This window comes from Adiantum capillus-veneris, chromosome 6, assembly GCF_014529385.1.
Source record: "Adiantum capillus-veneris isolate H3 chromosome 6, ASM1452938v2, whole genome shotgun sequence".
Classification (NCBI taxonomy): domain Eukaryota; kingdom Viridiplantae; phylum Streptophyta; class Polypodiopsida; order Polypodiales; family Pteridaceae; genus Adiantum; species Adiantum capillus-veneris.
In genome coordinates, this window is record NC_140936.1 from 112494455 (window position 1) to 112506937 (window position 12483).

General features: G+C 47.8%; 2 protein-coding genes across 5 annotated transcripts in view; both read right to left on the reverse strand.

Moving 5' to 3' along the window:
* The window catches only part of LOC147456100 (integrator complex subunit), an 82351-nt gene that overhangs the window by 19953 nt on the left and 49915 nt on the right, over nucleotides 1–12483 (reverse strand). The gene's annotated exons all lie outside the window — the stretch shown is intronic.
* On the reverse strand, nucleotides 1268–4423 carry LOC147456101 (uncharacterized). Its single transcript, XM_086514668.1, has 2 exons — nucleotides 3280–4423; nucleotides 1268–3173 (listed from the first exon to the last, which is right to left on the reverse strand). Exons 1-2 carry the CDS (start codon nucleotides 3366–3368, stop codon nucleotides 2795–2797), a joined length of 468 nt encoding a protein of 155 aa, XP_086370794.1. The 5' UTR covers nucleotides 3369–4423; the 3' UTR covers nucleotides 1268–2794.

Sequence of the window (12483 nt, forward strand, 5' to 3'; positions counted from 1 at the left end):
CCCCCCCCCCCCCCTTGTTGCCTGCCTCACAGCCCACAGTCGAGAACCCATCCCCCCCCTCCCCCGGTTTTGCTCGAAGGACTCGCCCTGCTGCTCATTGCGGTTCGGTGTACTATCTCCAGCGAGGCTTGGCCTCGCCTTCATCACTACCGCTCTTCTGTTAGCAACAGACACAGATGGAGGCTCATGCTCCTCCCCAGAGGGACTCTCCCCCCTCGCCCGACCCTGCAGAGCCCACCATCCGACTTGCTCTCTCGCCGACAAACCAAGCGAGCCTAGCTGCAGAGGTGGAGCGCCTCCAAGCGACCTCCGTCATCTGCTGATCATCGGTACCCGACCTAGCAGAGGAGAGGTGCGTGATCTCCTTCAGGCCCTCCTTCTAGCCGAGGTGGGCAAGATTCTCGATGTTCAGTTTCTCGGGCGCGGCTACTACCAGATAGAGTTTGAGACTCCTGAGATGGCGTCCAAGGTCATTGCGATGAGCCCCCTGGCCATCCGAGCAGTTCGAGCACACTTTCGACCTAGCTACCAACGTTCTTGTCGCTGAGGCACACCTGCCCATCTCAGTCTACTTCCCCGGCCTGTTGCGGGAGTACCTTGCGCTCCTTTCCAGGATAGGCTCAGCGATTGGGAGTGTCTTGGAGACACCTCGCACGGGAACCTCTGTAGCTACCAAGGTGGCCGGCATCCCCACAATACGTGTTCTGGTTCGGGACACCCACTCTCTCCCGAAGGCCATCCTACTGCCTCAAGGGAGTGGAGGTTGGTTCCGTCAGAGCATGGAGTATTCGGGCCTCCCGAATCAGTGTTTTATTTGTCGTCGGATGGGCAAGCCATCTTGCTAAGGCCTGTCCACGGAGGAGACCCCAACCTACACCCCAGGCTTAGCCTCAGCCGTCAAGGGCTGCCCAACAACAACAAACAGAGTCACAGGGTACGCAAGCAGAGCCACCCTCCGAGCCTGGGGCTCAAGCGGAGGAGGGCTGGCAGCAGGTTCGTGGTCAACGTCGACACGGGCCACCACGCCAACCTCGCACTCAGAGTGGTCCCCAAGCTCCGGTCCAGCAACAGTGGGTTCCCACAGGAAATTGTTTCGACCCTCTTCAATAGGAAGAGGTCCTTGCTCCACCCTCACCTCAACCTCACCTCCAGGCTCTGACAGCCCCTCCTCCCCCCGTTTTCCCCTCCGCCCCTCCCTCCCCGCCTCCTCCCTCTGCCGCTCCCCGCCCCCCCTCTCCTCCTCCTCCCTCGAGCCCCCCTACTTCCACATCTCCTCCCGCTCCTTCCCCACAGCCATCCCACGGGGCACGATCATCCTCGACTGCTAGGAGATCTCTTGGCAGCGCTTTTGCCACGAGTCGCTTGGCGAGAGAGGGACAACCTTTCTTGCGAACCCCCCTTCCGGTGCAGACGTCCCCCTTTGCAGCAGTTCCTCATGGAGTGACGAGCTTCGACATTCGTCGTCGTTGGGATTTCTTTGCCTACGACTTTACACGGTTTCTCGACGATCCCTCACCAAACTTTGAGGAAGCTTGCTTCAGAGTTCATGTACTGTTCCTTGCAGCTAGACGGATAGAGACCTTGGACTCAACGGTTGAATCCTCTTTTCCCTTATGTGGCAAGGACCAGCCTGAGTGGACTTAAGGCTCCAGGCACAGGCCCTCGAGTTCTCTCATCCATAGTCACCACCCGAAACGGAAACGGAAAAACCGGCGTTTCGGAGTTTCGTCCGACGCAGAAACGTTTGAGAAACACCACTTGTTTTTTCCAATTTGAAAACAATGAATTTCATAAAACAAATAGCCCAAGAGCCTAGAGAGACCATGGGTATACTCAAAAAGTTAAAGAGGACAAGTCACAAGTCCTAAATCCTAATATTAAACTTCGAAAATTGAAACTTAATGCTCAAAATCAGAAACATCAAACCTTCAAATTACTATTGACAACTTATAACTTCCAAGACATGTCACAGACTCACAGACTCACATGTCAAAATGTATGACCGTGCATAATCTGCAAGAGTCATACTATGCTTAATCCAAACATCAATGTCAAGGCTCAAAACATAGCAAGTTGAAGTGACGAGTCGTGACTTGTAATTTCCAAAATCCAAATCACATAATTTCATAAATCACGATTCACTGGCAATTGGATACATAAATCATTGCTAACTCAAAAAGATAGGGTCTAGACTCCATAATAATATATGATAAATGAGTCAATGACAATACTAAACTGTCATCTATGATCAAATCAAAATGTAAGTACTAAGTAGCAATGAGCATGCGCAAGAATCTGACTCCTATGCCTCATCCTCTTCACTCTCCTCACTGCAAGAAGAGGAGGACTCTTCCGCACTCGCTGAAGATCCAACTGCACTAGTGCCACCAACTCGAGCCCTTCCCCTTCGCCGCCTCAATCCCCTCATATCATGAACTCGAGCAATAGCCTCTTCATAGAGTAAGGCATACAAATCGCGCTCGTGCTGTGGGATATCTAGAATGTCACACACCTTCTCAATGTCAATTTTATCGACATTGACTTGTGTAGGCTTAGGGGAATTAGAAAGCTTCTCAAGCAGCTGTATGTTGCAATTACAAAACACCAATCTCTCAAGTTGTAAGGCTGTGAGCTTATTTCTCTTCTTTGTATGAAAGAGAGCCCAAGTACTCCAATTCCTCTCACAAGGACCAACAACACAATCTTGTGAGAGGACTCTAATGGCAAGGCGTTTCTGCAAACAACATATCACAATAAAGAGGAAAGAGTTTAAAACTTGGTTTTACACAAAAATTCAGAATTTGCAAAGCGTAGGGCTAGAGCCTAGAATGTAGTGTAACGTGGGAGTAGTATTTACAAAAGTAGGTGCACAATTCCCATACTTCTCCCACCATGAGACTGGCTGAAGTTGTGTCTCTCTAAGCTTTGCAGTGGCTTGACCAAAATGGCTGGTTTCATTTCGAAAGGCCAGCAAATCATTTTCTATCCTGCTTGCCATTGTTACATCACCACATGTGTACTTTGCCACATATTCTTGAAGTCCATTGTCTAGCTCTTCTTCCCCAAATTGTTCTTCACTACGCCATAAAGGATGTAGCAAATGCGCCACAACAGGGATTGGTTTATGAAACCAATTCCATCGTGATTCCCACACCTCTCGCAACTCACCAACCCTGTTAACATTGAACAACATGGACATATGACATAAAGAAAGGGGCCAAAGAAATTCAGCCATTTATGACATGAGATTTGAAGTAGTTACAAAGAATATCAACTTACTTCTCCTTTGCCAAGTATGCATTTCTGTTGAGAGCTTCCCCATTTTTGTCCATGTACTCATAGAGTAGGCCTAATGTGCTCCCCTCCATGTCGGTGATGCGCAAAACTGTGTAGATAGGATTGAGGGATTTTACTAGTGCCTCTGCCTCCAACCACCAAGCTTCATTGAAAACATTGCGTCAAAACTCTGTGAACCGTGGCTTTCTAATTTGTTCCCAAGCAAGCCATTCATCACAGCTAATCATGCTGGCCGCACTCTAATGAGACGCTCAAGCACAATGAACATATAAGTAAATCTGGTGGAAGAGGGCTTCAAAATCTCAAGAGTACTGTTGGCCCGAAACATGCTGAGTGCTTTAGGCCTCTTAGTCACAAACTTGACCATCTTCTTAGCAGTAGCAAAGAGCTCATGTATCCAAGGTATCTTGCCAATATCCTCAATGAGCAAGTCCAAGGAATGAGAAGCACAAGGTGTCCACACAATGGTAGGAAATGCAGCCTCCAACAGGAGTCGCATAGACACACAATTACTGCCATTGTCAGTCACTACTTGCACAACATTCTCTTTTCCAATTGCATTGATGACCTTTTCAATTTCTGCAAAAATGTAAGCACTTGTGATAGTGACCACTGACACCTGCACCTGAAGCATCTATGGCCTTCCAAAACATAGTTCCCTTGCATGAAGAAATTAAGACAATGTAGACACTTCTCTTCCGCACATCTGACCATCCATCACAAAGTATAGTGCATCCATACTTCTTCCATGTTTCCTTGAGGAAGTCAAGCTGTGTGTCCACGCATATCTTCTCCTTTTTAAGCTCCTGTGTGTGCAAGGTCTCAGAGGAAGGACCCTCCCACTCACATCCTATGCGACTCACTGCTCTCATTGTCTTCTTCCATTGCTTTGTACTAGACACATTGAAGGGAATAGCACACCTTATGAACAAACGTGTCACCTCATGGGTAGCTAGCCTCATAGCTTGCTTTTAGAGGCCAGATTTAATGCTTGCAGCTTGGAGAGATGGTGACCCCCTGCTTGAACATTTGGCAAAGGAGTCCTTTTTGCACAAGAAGTCAATGACACACCTGCACTTCCTATTGTGGACTCCAATCTACTCCTTTTAGAGCTCACCTGGCTTACTTCTCTGACTTAAACGTTTGAGTCTCTTCTTCAATGTTGACCAAATCCAAGCGTTTTGCTTTCCATACTTCAAGGCCAGCTTTAACATCAGCCGGGACATTTGCACAAGGCGCCATATCCTTGCCAAGGACATGTCCAAGATGGTCTTTCACACGAGTTACACTCCCCGTCTTCTCAATCCCACAAAAGTTGCATCTCCATTTTTTTGAGCCCCCTCCTCCTTCGCAGGCGGCCAATTTGGTGACATATCTCCAATACGGCTCTGTCATGGTGTTTGTGAAGCCCCTGCAAGGTAGGCACATGATGAACACGCTCAGCCCACACATGCATCTCTCTCTCTCTCTCTCTCTCTCTCTCTCTCTCTCTCTCTCTCACACACACACACACACACATCGTGTACGCGGCGCGCGCATAGGAAAGGGGCTTGAGGGCTCACCTGTAGGCGGGTGCAGTCTGCAAAACTGTCCGCGCAGCCAAAAACAAAGCAGAGCCAAGTTTGTTGTCACGTAAATGCTCGCTGCTCGATTTTTTCCCAAAATACCCTTTGGCCAATTTTCACATGGCGAAATGCCGTTTCTTCCGGTCCGAAACGGTCAAGAAACGGCGTTTCTGTTTCGACCACTCAAAACGCCGTTTCGTGTGACTATGCTCTCATCACCTAGGGGTTACGGACTTGGTTCAGACTCTGTGGCCGTTGGCCAAATTTTTAGTGACGCCTCCAGACTCAGCAAGATGTAGACACATTGTGGTTCACTTCTTTGCTAACATGCAGAGCCCGCCATGCTATGTGCACATACATGAGGACTCCTGGACAGAGGAGGCTGCCTTGCGCACGGCTCCTTCTTCTTGGGCTTGGGCTAGACACTCTTTGCAATCATGCCTATCTCACAGACGCTCGGATGCGGATTACTCCCCATCCAAGCCTGCCTTGAAGATAGCACGATCAGCTGCTGTTGCAACATCAATTCTCTCTCGCTCCCCAAGCGGATCGTCTCATGGAACGTGTAGGAATTAGGTGGGCCCCAATTTCAGCGACAGAGGGGCCGACTACGTCAGGAGCTTCAGCAATGCGTTGTGGGAGGAGAGATTGACCTTCTTATGCTACAGGAGCATCATCTGCATGAGAGCCACATTCGACACTGTGGTCAGCTTTTGCATGGATTGTATGAGACATTCTAGTCAGTTGCATTTGGACTTGGTGGCATCCAAGGAGGGATATGTATGACTATTGCGGACTCTTGGCAGCAGGCCATTGTGGACAGAGGGATTATTGTGCCTGGCAAGGCTCAGTGGATTACTATGCAGGTTCAAGGTTGCCTCATGGGCTTCCTGAACATCTATGCGCCCAATGTGGCGAGTGCACGTGCAGAGTTTTGGTCTCACATTATAGAGTCTCTGCCGTAGGCAGAGCAATGGTACATTGGGGTTGACTTCAACATGTTGGAGGACCCCTTTGATAGGATTGGAGGTAGCCATACTATTGTGTATGGAGTTGAGTTGGCAGCTTGGGAGAGGTTACGTATGACTCTACGGGTTTCATATGTGTGGCTGTAACAGACTTGGACACTCCAAGTCGAGAATCTACCACGACAACACCAAATAACCACTTCAAAACAGTTCACAATTCACAATTTCTTCGACACTAGCCCGGCCGAGTTCTGTGCCTAGAGATATTGGCCCCAAAGACTGGCGCCCCTTTCGATATTTCTTTTTGTATTAATCTGAGTTCAAAGTACAAGAGTGCGGATAGGCGCTCACACTCAGACTCTGCGTCCAGATGCTCTGAGTTGTGAGTGGCCTATCCACATATTTATAGAGTTTACAAGGGATGCTAAAAGCAGAGCCCAAAAGCTGGAAATCAAAAGCCCAAAAAAAAAAAGCAAAGGCTCTTTCTCTCTCTTGCTTATAAAAAATAGCAAGTTCCAAAAAGCTGTCCAATCAAAAGCTTTTAAAATAAAGCAGAAGAGCTCTCTCTCTCTCTCTCTCTCTCTCTCTCTCTCTCTCTCTCTCTCTCTCTCTCTCTCTCTCTCTTCAATTTGTGTAGCCTAAAAAGCATGGCCAAAATATGCCAAAAAGCATAAACTGCCGCAGCCTGTTGCTTCCACAAATTCCGCCGCTATTCGCGAGCTGCCACGTCAGCAGGCGTACGGATTTCCTGCAGCCAGCCAACCACGTCACCGTCTGTGTGCTGGGCAGCCACGTCAGCAATCGGCCAACAGAGAGTGTGTATGTGTGATAGGGTTTGCCTCGTCACCATTTTGTGACATACCCCCCTCTTGAAAGCATTGTAATTGCCCTCGATTACGCCTGCAAAACAGACAAAAGCCATAAACTGTATTAGCAGACATTGACTATTAGTACCTACGCACTAGGAACACACATCTAGCACATGTACCAATCGACAGTCACATCACACGACATCACTAGACATCACATGACATTCAACATTCATTCGGATCTTAGACCATGATTTATCGACAATGTAGCTAGCAATCGCATCTAGATCCACTCGGGACCTCATCGATGCCCGATTGACTAACCCCTATTGCAACTATGTCTATTCGAGATCATTTAGACCAAAAATGATGTAGTCATTTCGTCTATTAGTTCCTGCACTTTAAAACAAGTCAAGAACAAACGAGTTTCATATTCCGGAATTCCATTTCATAAAGTCATCCAGCAGAATACTGTCAGCTCTCAGTATCCCTGAAGCTCAAAGAGACATCAGTGACTAGTGTTCAAAAATCGAGGCATCTGTTGACAAAGGAGTGGAGTAACTCCCCTCTTGTGCAAACCCACTGCACCAGATCTACGGCCAAGCTGAATTCTGGGTTCCATTTGGAGAAGACTATGCTAAACCAAAAGCTTCAAGGTAAAGATTCACATTCCGAGGAATATCTGCTAGGTCTTCCCCCTCCATTCGCTTCGCATCCAATGCGAAGGAGGTCTTGAATTTAACCAAGAACCGTCAGTTCGCTTTACCTTCTTACTTTCTTTCTGTGTCAATTTCTAAACTGGAACGAGTATCTGCTTGTTTTCATCCAATTCGGGTTGCACATCTGGCTTCCCATCATCGGGCACATCGCCTTCAAAAAGCTTTAAGAGACTCACATGAAAAACATTGTGAATCCTCCAAGTATTTTGGCAACTTCAGTCCAAAGGAGATATCATTTATCTTTTCGGAAAATCTGAAAAGGTCCACACTATCTCATGCTAAGCTTTCAAAGAAGCCGCTCCTTCCCCCTTTTTTTGTCCTTTCTCAGGAGTGCCTTCCCATAATGTAAGAGCACACAATCATTCTCCTAAGACTTGGGCAATAAACAATCGTGCCCACGCTGTGTTCTCGGGAGATGAAATCCATTTCAATGCTTTCCTAGGGCGGGTGGGTATGGGTAAAAGGCTGTAACAATCTCTGTGCTTTATGCCTGTCAAACTTTGACCTTCTGGCATACCAAGCAACTGCACACAATCTCGTCCACATCCTTCTTGAGTCTCGGCCAAGAGACGCATCTCTCTACCCCTTTCAAGGTGGTAGCAATGCCGCGATGACCCGTAAAAGGCGGACAGTGGCATTCTGTTAGAACCTTTTCCCTCAACGGCTGTGTAACGCACAACATGGTTTTCTTCATCAAGTAGCCATCCCAAATGGAATAGTCCACTACTATCTCCCCTTTCTGTATTTAACTAAATATATGTGCAAAATCTGTTCTGTGGCGAACTGACCGACCATATCCTCGAAGTTCCTATGATGTACCGCAGGAATAGCCAAAGCCAACGGCTTTCGCGACAAAGTATTTGCCACCAATTTCTTCTGTCCCTGCACATGGACAATCCGGAAGTAAACCATGACAAGATGTTTGCCCACCGCATCTGCTTTTTCCGATAGCTGCTTCCATGACAAGAAGTAGCGTAAACTCCCATCATCTGTGAAAACCGTAAAATCAGCTCCGAGTAGGTAATGTCGCCACTGAATAAGAGCATGGATAGCCGCTAAAAGCTCTTTCTCACAAATCTGTGTTGTCAATTTCCGGCCTTGAGAACAATCGGCTCTCGTAAGCAATGACATGGCCTTCTTGCATTAAGACCGCACCCAGACTCCGACCACGAGCATCACAATATACTTCAAATGACCTCTGCAAGTCCGACAAAGTCGAAACTGGTCCCGTAGTCAATTTCTCTTTCAATGTTTGAAAGACAGTCACCTCTGAGGGTCCCCACGAAAAAAGGACTCCTTTCTGCGTCAAGATATGCAAAGGGGAAGCAACCTCTGCAAAATTTCGAATGAACCGCCTGTAGTACGAACACAATCCCAAGAAGCTTCTAACTTCATGGACATTCTTCAAATTGGGCCAGTTACAGATAGTCTCTATCTTGGCCGGATCCATTTGCACTCCTGCTACTGACACAATGTGTCCCAGAAAGTGCACCTTTCTTCGCATTAATCACTAACTTGTGATGTAGTAATGCCTGAAAGACCTGAAGCAGATGATCTCTATGTTCTGCCTCATTCTTGGAGAAAACAATGATTTCGTCAAAGAAAGTGCCAACAAAATAGTCTATACTCTCGAAAAAAAATCATGTCCATCATCCGGTTAAATGTCGCAGGAGCATTGGTTCAACCAAAAGGCATTACTAAAAACTCAAATAACCCAAAAGTCGTCCGAAAGACTGTCTTGTAGACGTCTCCCGACACGATTCGGATCTGATAATATCCACTCTTCAAGTCGATCCTGCTAAAGCACGAGAATCCCTGAAGTCGGTCAAGTATATCATCGATTCTAGGAATCGGAAATCTGTTCTTGATGGTGATTTTGTTGAGAGCTCTATAATCAATGCACATTCTCCAAGATCCATCTTTCTTCAAAACCAAGAACACTCCAGAGCAATACGGTGAAGTACTACGTTGGACAAGACCCTTTTCCAAGAAGTCTTTCACTTGGTTTATAATCTCTTCGTTCTGGGCTCGACTCACACGGTAAGGTGGCCGGTTCGGTGGTGTGCTTCCAGGTATCAGATCAATGGTATGATCTTCAGGACGAGCGGGTGGTAACGGCATGAGTGTGGAGAAAATCTTGGCGTTCTTTTGTTCAAGTCAAAACATATTCGACCTTCATCCATCATTCAGTTCTCTCCCAAAAAAATGAGTAAAGAAACCGAAGTTCATCAAGTACAATCTCTGAGCCCTTCATTTGTCAAAGTCGCTTTCTCGGCCCAGTAGTCAACCACGGCGTTGATGTTGTGGTACCAAAGGATTTCAAGTAGAACGTCACAACCTTCCAAGGCAAATACGTAAAACTCCTCGTGCCCTAAACACCCCTTTCATTGCAAACGAAGTTTGCCAATGCTCGCTGTAATGGCAACATGCCGTCCGGGTGCCACTCGAACTACCTCCGCCTGTGGCCTCAGCCTATCGAGCGTAATTCCAAATCGAGCCGCCAATTCCAAGTGAAAAGAAGTTGGCCTTTGGCTCCTTCAAAAGAGCTTCTTGATCTTTCACTTTGCCCCAAAAGAGGCAAAGTTTGTACTTTCATTCATTTGATTCGGTTCAGGCCCCACGCAATGTGGTACCAATTCTGCTTTTTATCTACCTTTTCTGCCACATCTCTCAGCTGCTTTAGAACTTTCCGGCCTTTCTTCATGTTGTTCACTCGGTGCCTTGTTAGGGCACTTCGCAGAGATATGCCCAGTTTCCCCGCATTCAAAGCACTTCCCCTCCTTTATGTAGCGAGCTCTCTCTTGAGGAGTAAGCTTGGGTCGTGCATCCTTCTTTTCTGGGTTTCTCTTTCTCTTTCTCTTTCTACTTTCATTTGTCAAAGTTTGTTCGGCTCTTTGTGTCATGATCTCATCGGTGGGGTAGGTCAAACTGCCAGAGTGAATGGCAAAACCCCGTTTCGCATGACTCATCAACTCCTGAATGGAAGCTGACTTCTGTTCCAAGCAGTGATCTCGGATCTCTGTAGGAAGACCCAAGGTAAACCGCTCAATCTGTTCCTTGAACGAGATCTTCTTAAATGAAGAGGCGGGTAGAAAAGAGCTCCAGCATCTCTCGCAATAAGCGTCCACTGTATCCTTCTAAGATGGTTCCAAGCAGTTCGTATATCACGTTCATACTCTCGAGTCAGCCTAAGAAGAAATAAAAAGCCTTTTGAATTTCAGCCATTTAATTGGCGCACTCTTGTTTAATAGAAGCGTGGACCACCAAGTTCGAGCATTCCCCTTAAAGTAAGAGGCAACTCTCCGAATCTTAGAGTGCTCTGACTAACGCCCTCCCGCGAAAGCGATGTCAAACTGCTGTACAAAAGACAATGCCTTCGAAGCATCTCTATAGCCAGAAAACATGTCAAATTTAATTGACTGTCCACCTTCCTTAAACACTCGGACTTTCTTGCTTTTGTCTTCCAGAAAGTCATATTGGTTGGCTTTGTAAAAATTCTTCTTCTTTGCGTAAAAGTTGTTGTCATTAGAGTCCGAACTGTCTCTGGACGAGTCCTCAATAGAACTGTCAATCACGGGGCGAGATTTAGACTTCTTTGTCTTTTTCTTGCCCTTTCCGAAGCATTGCTTTTTGCTTCGCTTTTTCTTGAGAAAGATAGTGGCTTTCTCAGTTGGTAGTGCTCCTACGCCTGATTGGATGCCAGGTGAGGGTTTTAGATGGATTCCCCAAGGGACTGCAGTTAGATACTTGGGCTGTCAGAAGGAAGCTGTTACATTGGAGCTCCGCACGACTCTCTCTCGCAGACACAGTTGTAGTGGCCAACCAGGTGTTGTTGGCTACTATGTGGTACATCACATCTTGTTGAATCTTTTCGAGTTCTTGCGCACAATTGGCCTGAGCAGGAGACTGGAGGACCGTTTTGCTGTGAGTCTGCTCTGCTCCCGGGAGCAGTTGCAGAGAGGCCTGGAGCAACACCAGCCTACTTGCACAAGGGAGCGCCTGCGAGCGACAGCCCCTTGTTTGGAACCCCATGGTTAGCACTCAGAGAGGCCACTTGGTTGGTAGAAGGCCTCATATTTCTTGGGGTACCATGAAAGAGGGTACGACACGCACTTTAGGTGACTGGCTACAGTTCTTAGGCTTGTCAAAGGAGCTTCAGAGCATCCAGCTATACAGGGCATGAGAGGGGTGCAAAGCCAGTTGAGTGGCTCACACCTCTCGAGTCAGTAGTGCCCAGATGGATGGGGGTCTTCACGCGATTGGAGGTCCTCATCGCAGTTCGAGGCTTGCTCAGAGACTGTACCCTCCCTGTTTTTCGAGTTACAAGGTAAGGGTTGTTTACACCGAGTTTCAGTAGAGGCCCCACAGGTTGCAGAGTGCTGTTTTCAGAGGATCCGAGTTGTGGGCATCTGTGGGAGCACTTGTGTCATAGATCCTAACCCAACAGCTCTTAAGACTGGCCACTGGAGGTTGTGGGCTTGGGAGAGCTATCCACTGGCACGAGTGCAGTGGGATCCTGGAGAATGGTTTTGGCGGGACCCTTTCGCCTTAGCCGACCATCCAGGTGACCCTTTCTTTCAGTACACTGTCCGACTGGGACATCACATACTGGCAGCACGGAGAGACGCTCGTCTTGCTGCAACACCTCATTGGCAGGAGGGGGTCTCACAGCTGAGTTCTTGTCAGCATTTTGGGCAAGGTTGTGGGACGCCAGATAGCGACGGCGAGTCACTTTGTTCCAATGGCTGGTTGCACATAGAGCTACAACAGTGGGAAGCTGGCTTGTACATAGTGGTCTCTCGGCAGCATGCGCAGCTTGTGACCATCCTGTGGAGAGTCAACGTCATTGTCTTTGGGACTGTCCTATGGCACAGCAGGTTTGGCTTTGTGTCCTTCGGTTGATGCCAACTCTTTCCACAGCACGACAGTACACTTGGGGGGCAGCTACTTGGTCCACTCTCACGGGCCCGGCACTACAGTTTGAGCTATCCTCCACTAGCAGGATGATAGTGATCCAAGGGGGTCGACCTACACTCCAGCCTGCTACAAAGCTTACTCCACAGGAGTGGTGCAGTGAGAGAGAGGAGTGTTGGGAGCTCATCTACGGCCTGACACTCTGGTTCAT